This window comes from Palaemon carinicauda, chromosome 8 (genome assembly GCF_036898095.1).
Source record: "Palaemon carinicauda isolate YSFRI2023 chromosome 8, ASM3689809v2, whole genome shotgun sequence".
In the NCBI taxonomy this organism is placed as follows: Eukaryota; Metazoa; Arthropoda; class Malacostraca; order Decapoda; family Palaemonidae; genus Palaemon; species Palaemon carinicauda.
The window spans coordinates 41,981,062-41,997,897 of NC_090732.1; the positions used below are offsets into that span (position 1 = coordinate 41,981,062).

General features: G+C 48.6%; 1 protein-coding gene across 2 annotated transcripts in view; it reads right to left on the reverse strand.

Moving 5' to 3' along the window:
- LOC137645718 (thyroid receptor-interacting protein 11-like) overlaps positions 1-16,836 on the reverse strand; it is a 346,293-nt gene that overhangs the window by 271,321 nt on the left and 58,136 nt on the right. For both annotated transcript variants that reach the window (XM_068378600.1, XM_068378601.1), the window contains exon 3: positions 12,559-12,669. In XM_068378600.1, the coding sequence (XP_068234701.1) occupies positions 12,559-12,669 (111 nt within the window). The remainder of the gene's footprint in view (positions 1-12,558; positions 12,670-16,836) is intronic.

The window sequence follows — 16,836 nt, forward strand, 5'->3', positions numbered from 1 at the left end:
GGACCAGGATGCTGCTTCCCCAAGAGAGGGGAGAATGAAGAAAGAAGTAAGGGCCAGACATACTCTTTCATTTACGCAGACTAAAACCGGGTAACAACGCCCTCAACCTACTGCTACTTGTCCATAAAGGAGCCTGAGGTTAGACCAGCTGTTGTGCAGCCACCACAGGGCCGATAGAAAACGTATCGAGCCTCCTGTGGGTCACGTCCTGCAGGTAGTGGGCTGTGAAGGTCGTCTGACGTTTCCAGACCCCAGCTTGAAGCACCTGCGTCACAGAGAAGTTTCTCTTGAAGTCCAGGGACGTAGCAACACCCGACATCGTGTGCCCTAGGTCGACGTGACGGAGGAGGGTCTGGATTCAAGGCGTGGTGGATAACCCTTCGAATCCAAGCTAAGATGGTGTTCCTGGTGTCCCTCCTCTTTGTCCTGCCTGTGCTCACAAACAATGCTCGCACTTGAGGACGGACTGCAGCCGTTCTCTTCAAGTAGTACCTCAAACACCTTACTGGACATAGTAGCAGCTGGTCTGGGTCACTTGTTACAGAGCGGAGACTCACGATCATGAAAGAGTCGAACCGAGGATCCGGCACTCCAGGATTCTGAGTCTTGGCCACAAACTCAGGGACGAACCTGAACGTTACCTCCCCCCATCCCCTTGAATGGGTGATATCGTACGAGAGACCATGAAGTTCGCTAACCCGCTTGGCCGAAGCCAAAGCGAGCAGGAAAGCCATCTTCCAAGACAAGTGGTGATCGGAGGCTTGGCATAATGGTTCGAAGGGAGGTCTCTTAAGAGGCCTGAGGACCCAAATCACGTTCCAAGGAGGAGGTCTCACTTCCGACTGGGGGCAGGTAAGCTCATAGCTAGGTATGAGTAGAGAGTGTTCTAGCGAGGAAGAAATGTCCACGCCTTTCAGCCTGAAAGCCAAGCTTAAGGCTGAGCGATAGCCTTTCACTGCCGAGACAGAAAGGCGCATTTCCTCCCGCAGATATACGAGGAAGTCCGCTATTGCTGGAATAGTGGCATCGAGTGGAGAGATACCCCTCCCACTACACCAACCACAAAAGACTCTCCACTTCGCCTGGTAGACTCCCTCAGAGGCCTTTCGCAGGTGCCGAGACATTCTCTCCGCAACTTGTTGCGAAAAGCCTCTCTCCGTGAGGAGACGCTGGACAGTCTCCAGGCGTGAAGCCGAAGCGAGGCCACGGCCTTATGAAGGACGTTGGAGTAGGGTTGTCTGAGAAGCTCGTGTCGTGGAGGAAGTTCCCTCGGGAGCTCCGTCAGGAGCTGCACAAGGTCCGAGAACCATTCCGCGTGATGCCATAGCGGAGCTACCAGAGTCATCGAACAGTTGACCGATAGTCTGATCCTGTTGAGCATCCTTCTCATCAGACAGAACGGTGGGAAGGCGCACACGTTGATGTTGTCCCACCGTTGTTGGAAAGCATCTTGCCAGAGAGCCTTGGGGTCCGGGACTGGGGAGCAGTATAGAGGCAGCTTGAAATTCAACGCTGTCGCAAACAGGTCCACGGTCGGGGAACCCCACAAAGTCAGGACTTTTTTGGCTATCTGAGGATCCAAAGACCACTCAGTACAGTACTCACTATCTGCGAGGCCCTGCTCAGGCTGTCGGCGAGCACATTCCTCTTGCCAGGAATGAAGCGAGCTGATAGTGTTATCGAGTGGACTTCGGTCCACCTCAGAATCTCTACTGCAAGATGGGATAGCTGCTGCGAAAAAGTGCCTCCCTGCTTGTTGATATAAGCCACTACCATGGTGTTGTCGCTCATCACCACCACGGAATGACCCGCCAGGGTCCGTTGGAACTGTTGAAGAGCCAGAAAGACGGCCTTCAACTCTAGCAGGTCTATGTGTAGGCACTTTTCTGATTCTGACCAAAGGCCTGAGATCCTCTGGTTCAGAACGTGCGCCCCCCACCCTTCTTTTGACGCGTCCGAAAACAGTGTCAATTCCGGGGGGAGGACGAGAAGACTCACTCCCTTTCGCAGGTTCTCGTCGACCAGCCACCACCGCAGATCCGTCCGTTCCAAAGATCCCATCGGGACCTGAACGTCCGGGGAATCGGATCCTTGATTCCACCAGGACGTGAGCCGCCACTGTAGGGATCTCATCCTGAGGCGGCCGTTGGGAACCAGACGAGCCAGGGAGGACAGGTGACCTAAGAGACGCAACCACGATTGGGCGGGAAGCTCTTCTCGCCTGAGGAAGGGTTCCACCACCCTCCTCAGCCTTGCTATCCTGTCGTCTGATGGAAAGGCTTTGTGGAGATTGGTGTCTATCAGCATGCCTAGATAAACCAGTCGTTGGGACGGCTGCAGAGAGGACTTCTCGAGGTTTACCACGATCCCCAGATCCTGGCAAAGACCTAGAAGCCTGTCTCGGTGCCGAAGAAGGGTCGACTCCGAGTCTGCTAGGATCAGCCAGTCGTCCAGATAACGAAGGAGACGAATGCCGTTCCTGTGCGCCCAAGATGAAATCAGGGTGAACACTCTGGTGAACACCTGAGGAGCTGTGGAGACACCGAAACACAGCATCTTGAACTGGTAGATCTTGTTGTCTAGGCAGAATCTCAAGTACTTCCTGGAAGATGGATGGATTGGGATCTGGAAGTACGCGTCCTTTAGATCCAGTGTGCACATGAAGTCTAGAGGTCTCACCGCAAGTCTGACCGTGTCCGATGTCTCCATGCTGAACCGAGTTTGCTTGACAAACCCGTTCAGAGCCGAGAGGTCGATGACAGGTCTCCAGCCTCCAGACGCCTTCTTTACAAGAAAGAGTCGACTGAAGAAGCCTGGGGAGCCGTCGACAACCTCCTGGAGAGCATCCTTCTTGAGCATGGTCTCGACTTCCGCCCGAAGGGCCAGCCACTTTGCCGATCCCGTGGCATAGGAGCTCAACGACACTGGATTCGCTGTCAGGGGAGGTTGAGATGTTATGAACGGGATGCGATAGCCTTGGCCAATCACTGAAACCGTCCAAGCATCGGCCCTGTGTTGCTGCCACCTGTGCACGCAACATTGAAAGCATCCCCCCACAGGTGGACACGCGGGGGACTGCCACTCCTAGGGTTTGCGGACGCGGCCGCTCCCTCTAAGAGTCTTGCCTCCCCTGGAGGACTTACCGCCCCTCGTGACCTTGGCTGGAAAGGGCTGGGGCTTAGACACCACTTTCTTAGCTGCCGGTGCCTGCTTCGGTGCCTTACGAGGCTGCTGCTGCTGTTGTTGCGGAGCTGGAGGCTTATAGGGCCGAGCTGTAAGGGCCCTATGGAGGAGGGAGTCCGTGCTAGATTTCCTCCACCTCTCAGCCGTTCGCTCCATATCCTGTGGCTCCAACAGATTCTCCCCAAGGAGGGAAGCATGTCTGAGCCTACAGACATCCACGGCGGGGACCTTCGGGTGGAACCTCTCGGTCACCGCATCGCGCCGCTTCAACACCGAGTTGGCCCACAGGGTGGTGACCTGGTGCGCCAGGAACTCGATGGAGCGGGTGCCCGAGAGTAAGGAGGTCTCCAGGGCCTTCCTATTGGTCTCCTTAGACAAGTCCTCGGAGCGCAATAGGATGCCTAGAGTTCCCAGCCATATATCCAGCCACGAAGTGGCCTGCATGGCGCACTTCGCGACCTTCTCATGGCTCAGGATCTCCGACGCCGAGAACGACACCTGCCGGGCGGAGAGCTTCTCGAGGGGAACTCCCTTAGCCAGCTCTTCTACGGAGTGATGGAGAGGAAGAGCAAGATCTCAAAATACCTCTGCTGGAGACGAGGAGGTGGGATGAGTTTGTTCCCGGCAGAGAAACGACTGGAGGAGGCAAGAATCGCGAGCTGGGTATTGGCCCTGGCTCTGGCACTCTTCAATCCCCGAGACCAGGGCAGAGCCGTACTGGTCTTAGGGGCCTTCTGAACGTCGAACACTTGGTCCAGGACCGTGTCCTTGCCTTCTCGGGGGGCGATCACGGGACCCATGAACCCGTTGAGTTGCCTCATCAGGCTCAGGACATGCCAGAAGGCATGTTCAGATTCTTGCTGGTCTCCTCCTTGCGGGCTGGCAGCTAAGTCTCCCGTCCCCAGAATCTCTTCCTGGGGCGAAGCATGGAGCAGCGGGTTCCTGGCGAATCCTTGAAGACGATTTCGGGATGGTCTTGGAGTCCTTGGGTTCCCTCCTGGGAGGGATACAGGATCCCAACAAAGAGGTTCGGCGAGCCCCTTCCGCGCGAGACGATTCTCCTCCATGAAGAGAAGGCTCCCCCCTTGGTGCCGAGGGGGAGACTATCACCTCACTGGACTCACCCGAGGACGGAAAAGCCTTGTCCACGGGAGAAGGAGAAAACGCCTGCAAAGGGGATGGGGCCTTCCCGACAGTCCTCTTAGGAACCAACTTCTCCCTGGGGGAAGTTACCACGAAGTCCACTCCTCTCTTTCTCTTCAGCGGAGGTGAGGCAGTCGTTGGCTTGTTCCCCTGATCGGCGAGTGCTGGCTTCATAACCCTCACTAACGCCCGCATCAGAGGACCAAACCAAGTCTGTCGTTCCACGGACACAGAGTCCGAAACCCCCGCTGGAGGGAAGGGGATCGGGCGATCCTTCGGAGTGGACACCACTGGACCTGCCTGAAAAGGAAAAGGGGAAGAAAGACGCACTGACCTCTCTGAAGTGTCTTCCCTGTCCTGCACAAGGGTCCTGCGCTTTGGTAGAGGCAATCCTGAGCGCGGTCTGGTGACACGCGTTCCTGCTGCTGTCACTGGCTGCGAAATTCGGCGCGAACGATGGTCGCGCGGGCGCGTAGGCGAGCGGACGCACGGGTGCGCCGGCGAATGGTCGCGCATGCGCGCAGGCGAGCGGTCGCGCGGGCGCGCAGGCGAGTGGGCGCGAGGGCGTACAGGCGAACGAGCGCGTGGGTGAGCCGGTGAACGAATGTGTTGGCGCGTCAGCGAGGGAACGCGTTGACGCGTGGGCGAGCGAGAACGCTCCGAAGATCGCTGGCGACGTTGGTCAGGAGACCTGTAGCGCGTGGGAGAGCGATTGCGAGCAGGCGATCGGTGGTGCGCTGGTGAACGCTGGCGCGCAGGCGAGCGATGGCGCGTCGGCGCATGGTGTCGCGTTGGCGAGCGATAGCGCGTATATCGCGCAGGCGAACGACCGCACGAGGGCGAGCTAACAGAGGGAGACCCATGTCCTTCCAGATCTTCTGGGCGACGGCGCGTTGGAGAACGCTTGCGCGCAGGCGATAGGTCACGCGGGCGGTCTGGAGATCGCCGATGTTCAGGTGATCGCTGACGCGTAGGAGAACGCTGACGAGCAGGCGATTGTTGAATCGTCTGTGATCGCTGGAGAACTGGTGATCGCTGGCGAGCAAGAGGGCGACGCGTGGAATCCTGTGAGGGAACAATCGGCGCGGGACGCAAAGGCGAACGTTCACGAACAGGAACAGGAAGCACGTGGGCGAACGTGTGTTTTAGAAACACGCGCTGGAGAACGCGAGCGATGTTGTGCAGGAACAAGCTGAGGGTCGCAAGGGCGCTCAGGAGACTGATGGCGCGCAGGGCGCACAACAGGAACTGCAGGATATTCGGAGACCACAGGGGAGCGCTGGTGAGCAGAGGGGCGATGGTCCTCAGAAGAGCGCTGACGAGCAGGAGAGCGATGACGGTCAGAAGAGCGCTGATTAGCAGGAGAGTGCCTGTGTGCTAACACTGCAGAAGGGCGAGCAGGGGAACGCTGGCGCGCTGGGCACTCCTCAGGAACAACAGGTTGAAGGATGTCCTCAGGAGAGCGCTGGCGAGAAGAGGGGCGATCATCAGGAGAGCGCTGGCGAACAGGAGATCGCCGACGAACAGGAGAGCGCTGACGAGCAGGAGAGCGCCTGTGCGCTAACACTGCAGGCGTAAGGGAAGAATCCCTTTGCCCCGAAGGCGAAGGCGGCCACGAGGAAGATCGTCAGGACCATCAGTCCTCCGAAGGGGAGTCTCAGTCAAAGCACTCCCCTTAGAGGGAAGCTGGACAGCAGAAGAGCCCGTAGGACTCCCTTCCCCCTTCGAAGGATGTACGGAAGGGGGAGGAGAGCCGTCAGCACCAACATCCACAACTGCACCTGCAGAGGATTGACCCGCCCCGTCGGAAGCCTCTGCCACCACGACGTCGACGATAGACAGAGGATCTACCTCTGCTATCACCGGCGACTGCTTAACGGCGGCCCCCAACTGGACAAGGTCAATCAGGGCAACCTTGGAGGGCAGGCCCTTAAGCCCCAGGGAAGCCCAAATATGAAAAAGATCATCGTTAGACAAAGATTCATCAATAACCTCCCCCGGGGGAGGAGGAGGAACCGCCCCGCTATGGGAGGCGACGCCCTCTCCCCCAACCCAAGGTCGGGAAACAGAACTAGGGCATGCGCTCCCACTCGGCCGACTCTCCTTAGGAGCCGAACGAGGGGGAGCTTCGGAGGAGGTTTGGGCGGCGAAAGAAGAGTCCCCGAAAACCTTCCTCCTTCAAGGCAACCCCGGAAGGAGAACGGTCTCTCTTGGACTTCTTCTTACGCCGGCGGCCAAACCTCTCCCACTGGGAGGCAGACCACTCCCTGCACTCACTACACTTATTTTCCTGATCACACTGTCGGCCTCGACACTGCGGGCACAGGGTGTGAGGATCAGTGTCCACAGCTGACATAAAAGTACCACAAGGGCGGCCGGCAATTCCAGGCCACGTACGCATAGTAATAATAAAGGTGGTCAACTTCTAATACACACACACAAACTGAAAGAAAAAGCAGAAAAAGATTAAAGGCTGTCAACGAGGACGATGAAGTGAAGCAAATCACCGGTGTGTGGGGGGGAGGGGTAGCAAGCTATCCCTTCCCCTACCCCCGCTAACTAGCGTGGGGGTAATTAACCCTCGTTAAAAACTATTGGCTCATCATTTCAGCTACGCTAAAAGGTAAACCCAATGTAAATAGCGTGGTTTGTATTTCGGTTACGGAACAATTTCTTTTTTTTTAGATAAACTTTACACTGCTTTTAGGTGTAGCTGGGTGTGCTTCCCCACAATGAATACAACTTGAATTTTCTGTGCAAGCTCTATGACTATTTTTTTCACAGTTGGTACAAACAGCTGGCTTATTATTCAGTTTTTTCCTTGCAACTTTTGGCTTAAATGGCCTTACATTTGGCAATGATAACATCGTAATGACAAAGGGATACAAGATAGCAAACCAACCTTAATAAAATTGTGTACACTACACTGATCAAAAATTAAAACTAAAGTAGCTAGCGGAACACATTCACCAACTCTCTTTCTCATTCTAACTCCTTTTACTAGTCCTTGACTTTTCAGTTCATCCTCAATTTCTTTTGCCTCTATCTCTAGTAATTCTGGAGCACATATCATACCCCTTCTCTGGTTAAAAAAAAGGGGGTGCAAGAAGCATTTGATATTATGACCATCCAAAGTTGAAAGTGCTTTCAATCTTTCACTTGTATGGGCGATAGTGTCTCTATCAACAGACTTCCATTACCCTGGGGAAGAATTTTTGGCTGCCATCCACAAACTTTTACTATTTCCTTATTGGTTCTAAAAACATTCACATTTCCCTGTCTTCCATTTTCAAATTCTAAAATAAAAAATTTGTCATAATTCACTATTTCATAGTGACCAGGTAATATATCTGCTTCTCTATATTTTTCCCCTTTCGCAAATATCTCCCATTACCTCCCTCTCTTCTTCTTTTCTACATGGCATGAGCAGGGTTCTATTACAATATTAGAACCCGAGTTGGAATTGTCAATACCGAGCTCCAAGTTCGTATTTTCCAGGTCGTCGTCAATAGGTTGGTTGCAAAGGAGCAGCAAGTCGGTTATCGCCCTCTTATCAGAGGATGTCAGTCCTCCTATCCCATGTAGCTAAACATGAGACGAGATTTCAGCAGGAATCAATCCCCTATTAGAGAGGGGTTGTCTCTCTTTAGGTGGGCGTTCAATGATCAGTGGGGATAGTTACCCCTCCCACCGACAACTCCAAAGCCTGGCATCACCCATTACCTGCAAATATGGAATGACTTAAAACTGGATCACTGGAGCCCAACTCTTAATAGACTAAGCCTGTACCCCATGGGGTCTGCCAGAGGGTAATGGCGTCTAAACTTGAAGCATGTACAAAAACTGTTCAATGCTCTAATAGTGGTTATCAACAAAAAGTCACAGAGCAAGCCGAGAAAAACTGAAATAAAGAAGTCGGCTTATAGAGGTCCAGTCTTAGTCTGGTCTCTAAGAACTGGTCTTAGTGGTATGGTAACAGTAGGAGAGGTAAAGAAAGCATTAAAGGCATGAAAAGAGGCAAAGTAGCAGGAAAAGATGGCCTAACAATTGATTTAATAATAGATAAGAGGAGATTTCATAGAAATAAAACTCGCTTTACATAATATGTCTGTAAGAATGCTCATTACCTACAGCTTGAAAAAACTTTATTATACTGATTCAAAAAAAGGGAGACACAAAAGACCTGAAAAATTTCACTCTCCGTAATGTACCAAATTTTTACAAAGATTATATTAGGCCGAATAGAAAAGAAGCTATTCTTTAATCCACTAAGTGAGCACGCAGGCTTTAGAAGTGGACATTCAACTGACCATATCCATATAATTAACCATCTAATGGAAAAATCAACATACTGTAGTATAAAAAATCACTATGTAAGAAATTTATAGACTATGAGAAAGTTTTTGATTCTGTCAAAACTAAAGCAATAATGAAACCCCTTCAAGACAAGAAGTAGATGACTTGCCAACGAGTTAAAGGGAGGTCAAAGTCTTGTGAGTGCAAATAGGAGAATAGTAAGCACCTTCTAACAAAGGTGTTTCTCTACCTGGGGAAATAGGATGATTCATCGCCTCTGGGTGCAGCGTCTGAGGTGGCGTACATTTAGGTGATACTTTCAAAATTCTCACCGGAGAGTGATCCTGTTTCGTGGAGGAGAAAACTCAGTAAAATCTGAAACTAAAAGATGATCCCCGAGTTAAGCATACAGTACTCGTGGGGGGGAGATAGAGACCTGTTACGGTTCGTATTGACTGGTAAGACTACTGTAATGTATAATCTCTTGCTCAGGCTGGATAAGAGCAATAGCCAAAGAATCTGTATCATTGCATAAAATCATGGGTTCACTGATCACAATAGGTGATAACACAGCTACAAAATCATGCAAAAAAAGGCTGTCTTCTTTCAGTATCAAATAAGGAAGAATCTGAAACAGAAAGATCAGGAATCAGGATGTAAGGCTTCTGATTCTTGCTCTCTGCAGAGAAAGCAAAAAGGAATTGATCCCTCTTAGCCTTCTTCTCAAAATGATGATTGTATTTTTCCCTTTGAGAGGGGGATCAATCCCTGCAAAATTCACAGGTGGAGGCAAAAAAGCATTGATTACCATAGCACCCAAGACACAAAAGATGGAGATTACCTCCATTCAGCTCCTGAAGGTGCTGCAAGGACTACTTCCAAGACTGGGTTTAGTTCTCATATTTACTTGAGATACACGTGTTTAGGGGTATGGATAAAGGTATTTCTGATAATTTTTTGGTGGAAGGAAAATTAATTGTAGCAAAAGAGTGGGGGAATAGAGTAGGTGGATGTAAAAGGGAGCTAGTGAGGGTTGAAGAGCTAATAAAACCGGGGGTAAATAGTAAATATCAAGAAAGGTTGGAAATGGCATATGACGAAGTGAAAGTAAGAGAAACTGGTAATTTAGAGGAGGAGAGGAAGTTAGTAAAAGAATATTTTGTTGGGATTGCAAGTGATGTGTGTGGCAAGAAGTTTGTTGGAGGCAGCATGAGGAAGGGCAGTGAATGGTGGAATGAAGGAGTGAAGGTAAAAGTGTGAGAGTAAAAGAGGGCTTTTGAAGAATGGCTGCAGAGTAATAGTGTAGAAAAGTATGAAAGATATAGAGAGAAAAATGTGGAAGTAAAGCGCAAAGTAAGTGAGGCAAAGAGGGCACCTGACCTGAGGTGGGGTCAGGGATTGGGTCATTCATATGAAGAGAATAAGAAGAAGTTTTGGAAAGAAGTGAAGAGAGTAAGGAAGGCTGGTTCAAGAATTGAAGAGACAGTGAAAGATGGAAATGGAAGGTTGTTAAAAGGAGAGGAAGCAAGGAAAAGGTGGGCGGAGTATTTTGAAACTTTACTGAATGTTGAGGATAATAGGGAGGCAGATATAATTGCTGTTGCAGATGTTGAGGTGCCGGTGATGGGAGCTGAGAATGAGAGAGAGATTACAAGAGAGGAAGTGAGGAGAGCACTAGATGAAACGAGAGTAGGATAAGCATCTGGTATGGATGGTGTGAGAGCTGAGATGTTAAAGGATGGGGGTGTGACTCTACTTGAATGGTTGATGAGATTGTTTAATATGTGTTTTGTGTTGTCAATGGTACCAGTAGATTGGGTTTGTGAGTGTATTGTACCACTATATAAAGGTAAGGGAGCTGTGCATGAGTGTTGTAATTCAAGGGGTATTAGTTTGTTGAGTATACAGGTAGTTGGAAAAGTGTATGGTAGATTACTGATTAATAGGATTAATGATAAAACAGAGAATGCAATCTTAGAAATACAAGGTGGTTTTAGAAGGGGTAGGGGTTGTATGAATCAGATTTTTACAGTTAGGCAGATATGCGAGAAATATTTAGCAAAAGGTGAGGAGGTGCATGTTGCATTTATGGATCTGGAGAAAGCGTATGATAGAGTTGATAGGGAAGCAATGTGGAATGTGATGAGACTATATGGAGTTGGTGGAAGGTTGTTGCAAGCAGTGAAAAGTTTCTACAAAGGTAGTAAAGCATGTGTTAGGATAGGAAATGAAGTGAGCGATTGGTTTCCGGTGAGAGTGGGGCTGAGACAGGGATGTGTGATGTCACCATGGTTGCTTAACTTGTATTTTAATAGAGTGGTGAGAGAGGTGAATGCTCGAGTGTTTGGACGAGGATTGAAACTGGTAGATGAGAATGACCATGAATCGGAGGTAAATCAGTTGTTGTTTGCGGATGATACTGTACTGGTTGCAGACACAGAAGAGAAGCTTGGCCGATTAGTGACAGAATTTACAAGGGTTTGTGAGAGAAAGAAGTTGAGAGTTAATGTGGGTAAGAGTAAGGTTATGAGATTACGAGGAGGGAAGGTGGTGCGAGGTTGAATGCCATGTTGAATGGAGAGTTACTTGAGGAGGTGGATCAGTTTAAGTACTTGGGGTCTGTTGTTGCAGCACATGGTGGAGTGGAAGCAGATGTACGTCAGAGAGTGAATGAAGGATGCAAAGTTTTGGGGGCAGTTCAGGGAGTAGTAAAAAATAGAAGGTTGGGGATGAATGTAAAGAGAGTTCTGTATGAGAAAGTGATTGTACCAACTGTGATGTATGGATCGGAGTTGTGGGGAATGAAAGTGACGGAGAGACAGAAATTGAATGTGTTTGAGATGAAGTGTCTAAGGAGTATGGCAGGTGTATCTCGAGTAGATAGGGTTAGGAACGTAGTAGTGAGGGTGAGAATGGGTGTAAGAAATGAGTTAGCAGCTAGAGTGGATATGAATGTGTTGAGGTGGTTTGGCCATGTTGAGAGAATGGAAAATGCTGTCTGCTAAAGAAGGTGATGAATGTAAGAGTTGATGGGAGAAGTACAAGAGGAAGGCCAAGGTTTGGGTGGATTGATGGAGTGAAGGAAGCTCTGAGTGATAGAAGGATAGATGTGAGAGGGGCAAGAGAGCGTGCTAGAAATAGGAATGAATGGCGAGCGATTGTGACGCAGTTCCGGTAGGCCCTGCTGTTTCCTCCGGTGCCTTGGATGACCACGGAGGTAGCAGCAGTAGGGGATTCAGCGATATGAAGCTTCATCTGTGGTGGATAACGGGGGAGGGTGGGCTGTGCCACCCTAGCAGTACCAGCCGAACTCGGTTGAGTCCCTTGTCAGGCTGGGAGGAACGTAGAGAGGAGAGGTCCCCTTTTTTGCTTCATTTGTTTGATGTCAGCTACCCCCCAAAATTGGGGGAAGTGCCTTGGTATATGTATGTACTGTATGTACACTCTTAAACACAAATGCACTGAAAGAGAAAAAGCACAAAGCGAAGCATAATGTGGACAGCGGTCGAAGCAGGCATCTGGCAGGAATGACGGCCAGGAGTTAAATAGTACAAATCCTGCTGACTCAGCCGCTCCTACCTTGCATAGCTGGGATGTTGGCAACCATGCAATGTTACCAGAATCCCACAATTTCCTCAATTTTGGCTGTAATCCAACAGGAATGGAGTAAACCCATTTACATGCAGAGGGTTTGTATGTTGCGTAAGAACAAACTCACAATGTTAACTACTGTATAGAGATTGCTGTAGAGAAAATTTCTTTATGCTTGTCCCAGTAAAAGTGAATATTTTGGCAAAAATCACTCATTAAGAGTTTTAAAAAAAAAAATTTTATCCACTATCACCATTTTACTAGAGCAGAAGAACCATAATTAAAAGGGTACATACACTGTACATTACAAAAACTATAGCAACAAGAACAATTTAAACACAGTACCTCATATTCTTGAAGTTGCTGTCGTAGAAGTTTATTCTGATGAGCAGCATGAATATCAGCTGCATGTAGCCTTTCTTCAATTTCAGCTCTTGCCCTTTTACATTCTTCTAACTGCAAATGAGATAACAAATTATACAGAGAGATCAAAACAAATTCAAGAGCACGACAAATGTTCTTTTACAAAATGTATACTGTATCTTCTCTTTGAACATTAATTATCATTATCATTATTATAAATTGCTAAGCTACAACACTAGTTGGAAAAGCAGAATGCTATAAGCCCAGGGGTCCAACAGGGAAAATAATCTAGTGAGGAAAGGAAACAAGGAAAAAGAAAATATTTTAAGAACAGTAACATTAAAATAAATATCTTCTATATAAACTATAAAAACTTTTACAAAACATGAGGAAGAGATATAATATAGAATGGTGTGCCTGATTGTACCCTCAATTTACAAGACTCTTATTAGTGCTTAAAATCAATTGTAATATTGTTATAACTACTGTATATTTTTTCATACATGTACAAAAAAAAAAAATAATATACTGAATATACTGAATAACATGTAATGTGATAATTCAAAATGTAAAAATTCAAAATATTTAATGTTCTACGGATACAACCCTCTTATTTCACTTATAATCTGGTACCTATACTTATACATACAGATTAAAAAAGTTCTTCATGAAAAAGGGATATTTTCCTCATTTCAATATTGCTCACCACAGTGTTCTTGTACTCTACTCTACTATATGCTTCAAGTACATTCAATCCCCAAATAGTACGACAACTTGGTAGATGAAAACACTTGTATTATCAGAATTCATACAGTACTGCTGCATATTCGCATAACATACTGTATGTTGGGAAAAAAGGATTAGATGGATAGCACATGCTTCCTTTAAGGGTGAAACTTTTTTCGTTTACATAATTACAACAAAATAAAGTGATAGCGATTAAACACATATAGAAATATAGAAATGCAATTCAATGATAGAGAGGCCCTTACTGTACCTTAATCTTTGGGGAACTATTAACAGTGGGAGTTGAGGAGAAAGCCTACCAAGACTCCTCATTATCATTCGACAGTGCAGCCTCATTGCTAAAATGAGCAACCTCTAAAAAGAGCCCTCAATATTGCTTACATCATCGTCATAAGAAAAGTACATCTGAGGCGCTTAGAACCAGTTCCGAGGTGTTTGGACTGGGATCTGAGGTGCTTGGACCCCACTCTAAGGCAGAAGGTAAAAAGCATACGGCTAAATTTAGTTTGTTCCGACACAGATACAAACCTTTGCTATTTATAGGGTATTACTTTCGGCAACGGTGAAAACTAGCCAAGACAATTTTAGTGAGGGATAATTACCCCATCCGCTAGTTAGCGGAAGGGGGTTGGGGTAGACTAGCTACCCCGCTCGCTCACACCTGTCGGTTGAGTAACCACTTTAACTTTTGACTCCCGTTAAACAAACTGCCTTGACTTTATTACTTTTTCTTTTTCTTTTGTGTGTGTCGTTGTGTGTATGGTTATTGTCCCGCTATGCGGCCATGTCCAGGGTTTGAAGGCCGCCGCTGCGGCACCTTCATGTTGTCCGTGGAGACGGACCCACACCCTTTATGCCCGGCTTGCCGGGGAACTCAGTGTTCGCGGGACAACACCTGTTCCGAGTGTAGGGAGTGGCCTGCCTCCCAGTGGGAGAGGTTTGCACGTAAGAAGAAGAAGAAGTCTAAACACGAATCTTCGCTTTCGGGGTCTTCCTCGAAATCGAAGAAATCGCGGGCTTCTGCTTCCTCTACGCCCAAATATCTGCCCGAAGCTAATCCTCGATCAGGCTCTTCCGGGGTACGGTCAAGCAGTAGCGCAGGGCTTGTGACTCCAGGTCAACCCTGTGGGACAGATGAGGATGGCGGCTCCCCTAGTGAGTCAGCTCCTTCTGTTCCCCCCAGGGAGCGCCTGTTCTTTTCCAGACCTTGGGTCTAGTTCCGACGACGAGGAATTAGCTAACCCCCAGGGGCGGTGGCAGGGCTCTCTCCAAGGCAAGCTTCCCCTTCGGGAGGAACATATGTCTCGTTCGCGAGAGAAGGTTGCCTCTGTGCTTTGGCAATCTCCTTACGCTTTAGGTTCTCCTCCAGGGGCAGAAAGAGAACCTTGTTATAAGCGTAGTTCTCCTTCGGGCGAACTTTCCTCCCCTGCGGAGGATTTATCTGTTGACCTTAATCAGTCTCCCCCTCGGGCGGAGTCTGTTGTATGTTCCTATCAAAGGACAATGGTTTGTACTTGTCTAAGAAAAAAAGATTAAAAAAATGCTTATGCATGCCTATGGTTGATGTCAAGGTAATATGACAAATTCGTAGATAATTTGTATTTTTCCTAACTATACAAACCTTAGCTATTTACATGGGGTAATTACTTCGGCGTAGCTGAATGACGAGCCATAAGAATTTTAACGAGGGTTTACTACCCCACCGCTAGTTAGCGGGGGGTAGGGAGGGGTAGCTTGCTACCCCCCCCCTCACACACACTAGTGAGTGCTTCACTTTGTTTAAGAGGTAGGACTTATCCCGAGGGACAGGGCTGGCGGGCAAATATGTGTAAATAGCTAAGGTTTGTATAGTTAGGAAAAATGCAAATTATCTACGAATTTGTCATTTATTCCGTAACAAATACAAACCACGCTATTTACATGGGGTGACTCAACCCTCAGAAAGGGTGGTAAGTCCCTACCATACTGTCTTTTGGCTTCGCCCGGGGACTCAATATTTGAGTGTGTAAGTACTCAAGGAATAAGGAGTACCTGCGCCTCGCTAGCATTGCTGTGAAACTGCTGCGGCCTACATAAGCTGTGTGTGAAGGTGAAGAGCGTGTCTCGTACTAGGAATTTGACCTAGAGTTCTTCAGGTGGAATTCTAGGCTAGGACTCTCCCAATACCACCTCGTCTGGGTATGGGGACATGACAGTATTACTCTTAATACTAGGAACACAAGGAAGCATGGTTTACCTGCAGTGGTTTGAGGTCAGCTATGCAAAGAACCCAGGATGCTGCTTTCTCCAAGGAAGGAGCGGATGAAGAAAAGAATAAGGGCCAGACAAATCTTTTCATTCACGCAGACTAAGACCGGGTAACAATGCCCTCATACCTCTGCTACCTGTCCATTAAGGAGCCTGAGGTTAGACCAGCTATTGTGTATCCATCACAGGGCTAATAGAGAACGTATCGAGCCTCCTGTGTGTCACGTCTTGCAGGTAGTGGGCTGTGAAGGTCATCTGACGCTTCCACCCCTGCTTGTAGAACCTGCGTCGTTGAGAAGATCTTCTTGAAGGTCAGGGACTTTGCTGCGCCCCTTACATCATGCGCTCTAAGGCGACATGACGGAGGAGGGTCAGGATTCAGGGACAGATGGATCACCCTATGAATCCATGCGGAGATTGGTATTCTTGGTGACCCTCTTGTTCTCCCAGTGCTCACAAACAAAGCTTACACTTGGGGACGAAATCAGCCGTTCTTTGAGATGTAACCTCAGACTCCTTACTGGACACAGTAGGAGATGGTCTGGGTCATCTGTTACAGAACGAAGACTCAAAATCCAGAAAGAGTCGAATCAAGGATCCGGCACTCTCGGATCCTGTGTCTTAGCCACAAACTCAGAGACAATTACGAACGTTACCTCCCCTTATCCCCTTGCATGGGCGATGTCATACGAGAGAACATGAAGTTCACCGACTCGCTTGGCCAAGACCAAAGCTAGCAGGAACACCGCCTTTCGAGATAGGTGACGATTTGAAGCCTGGCGACATGGTTCGTAGGGAGGCCTCCTAAGAGGCCTGAGAATTCGAACCAAGTGCTCTGGAGGAGGTCTCCCTTCTGACTGAGGCCAGGTAAGATCGTATCTTCGTATGAGTAGGGAAAGTTCCAGCGAGGAAGGAATGTCCACTCCTTAGAGCCTGAAGGCTGAGCGATAGCCTTTCATTGCCGAGACAGAAAGGCGTATTCTTCCCGCAAATAAACGAAGAACTTCGCTCTTGCTGGAACAGTGGTATTGAGTGAAGAGATACTTTTTCACAATTCCAACCACAAACACACTCGCCACTTTGCCAGGTAGGCCCCTGTGGATGACCTGCACAGGTGTCCAGACATCCCGTTCGCAACTTGTTGCGACAATCCTCTCTTAGTGAGAAGATGCTGGATAGTCTAGGCGAGTGAGTCGAAGCGAAGCTACGGCTTTGAGGGAGCTGTTGGCATGTGGTTGTTTGCTTGTGACGCAGAGAGCGATCGAC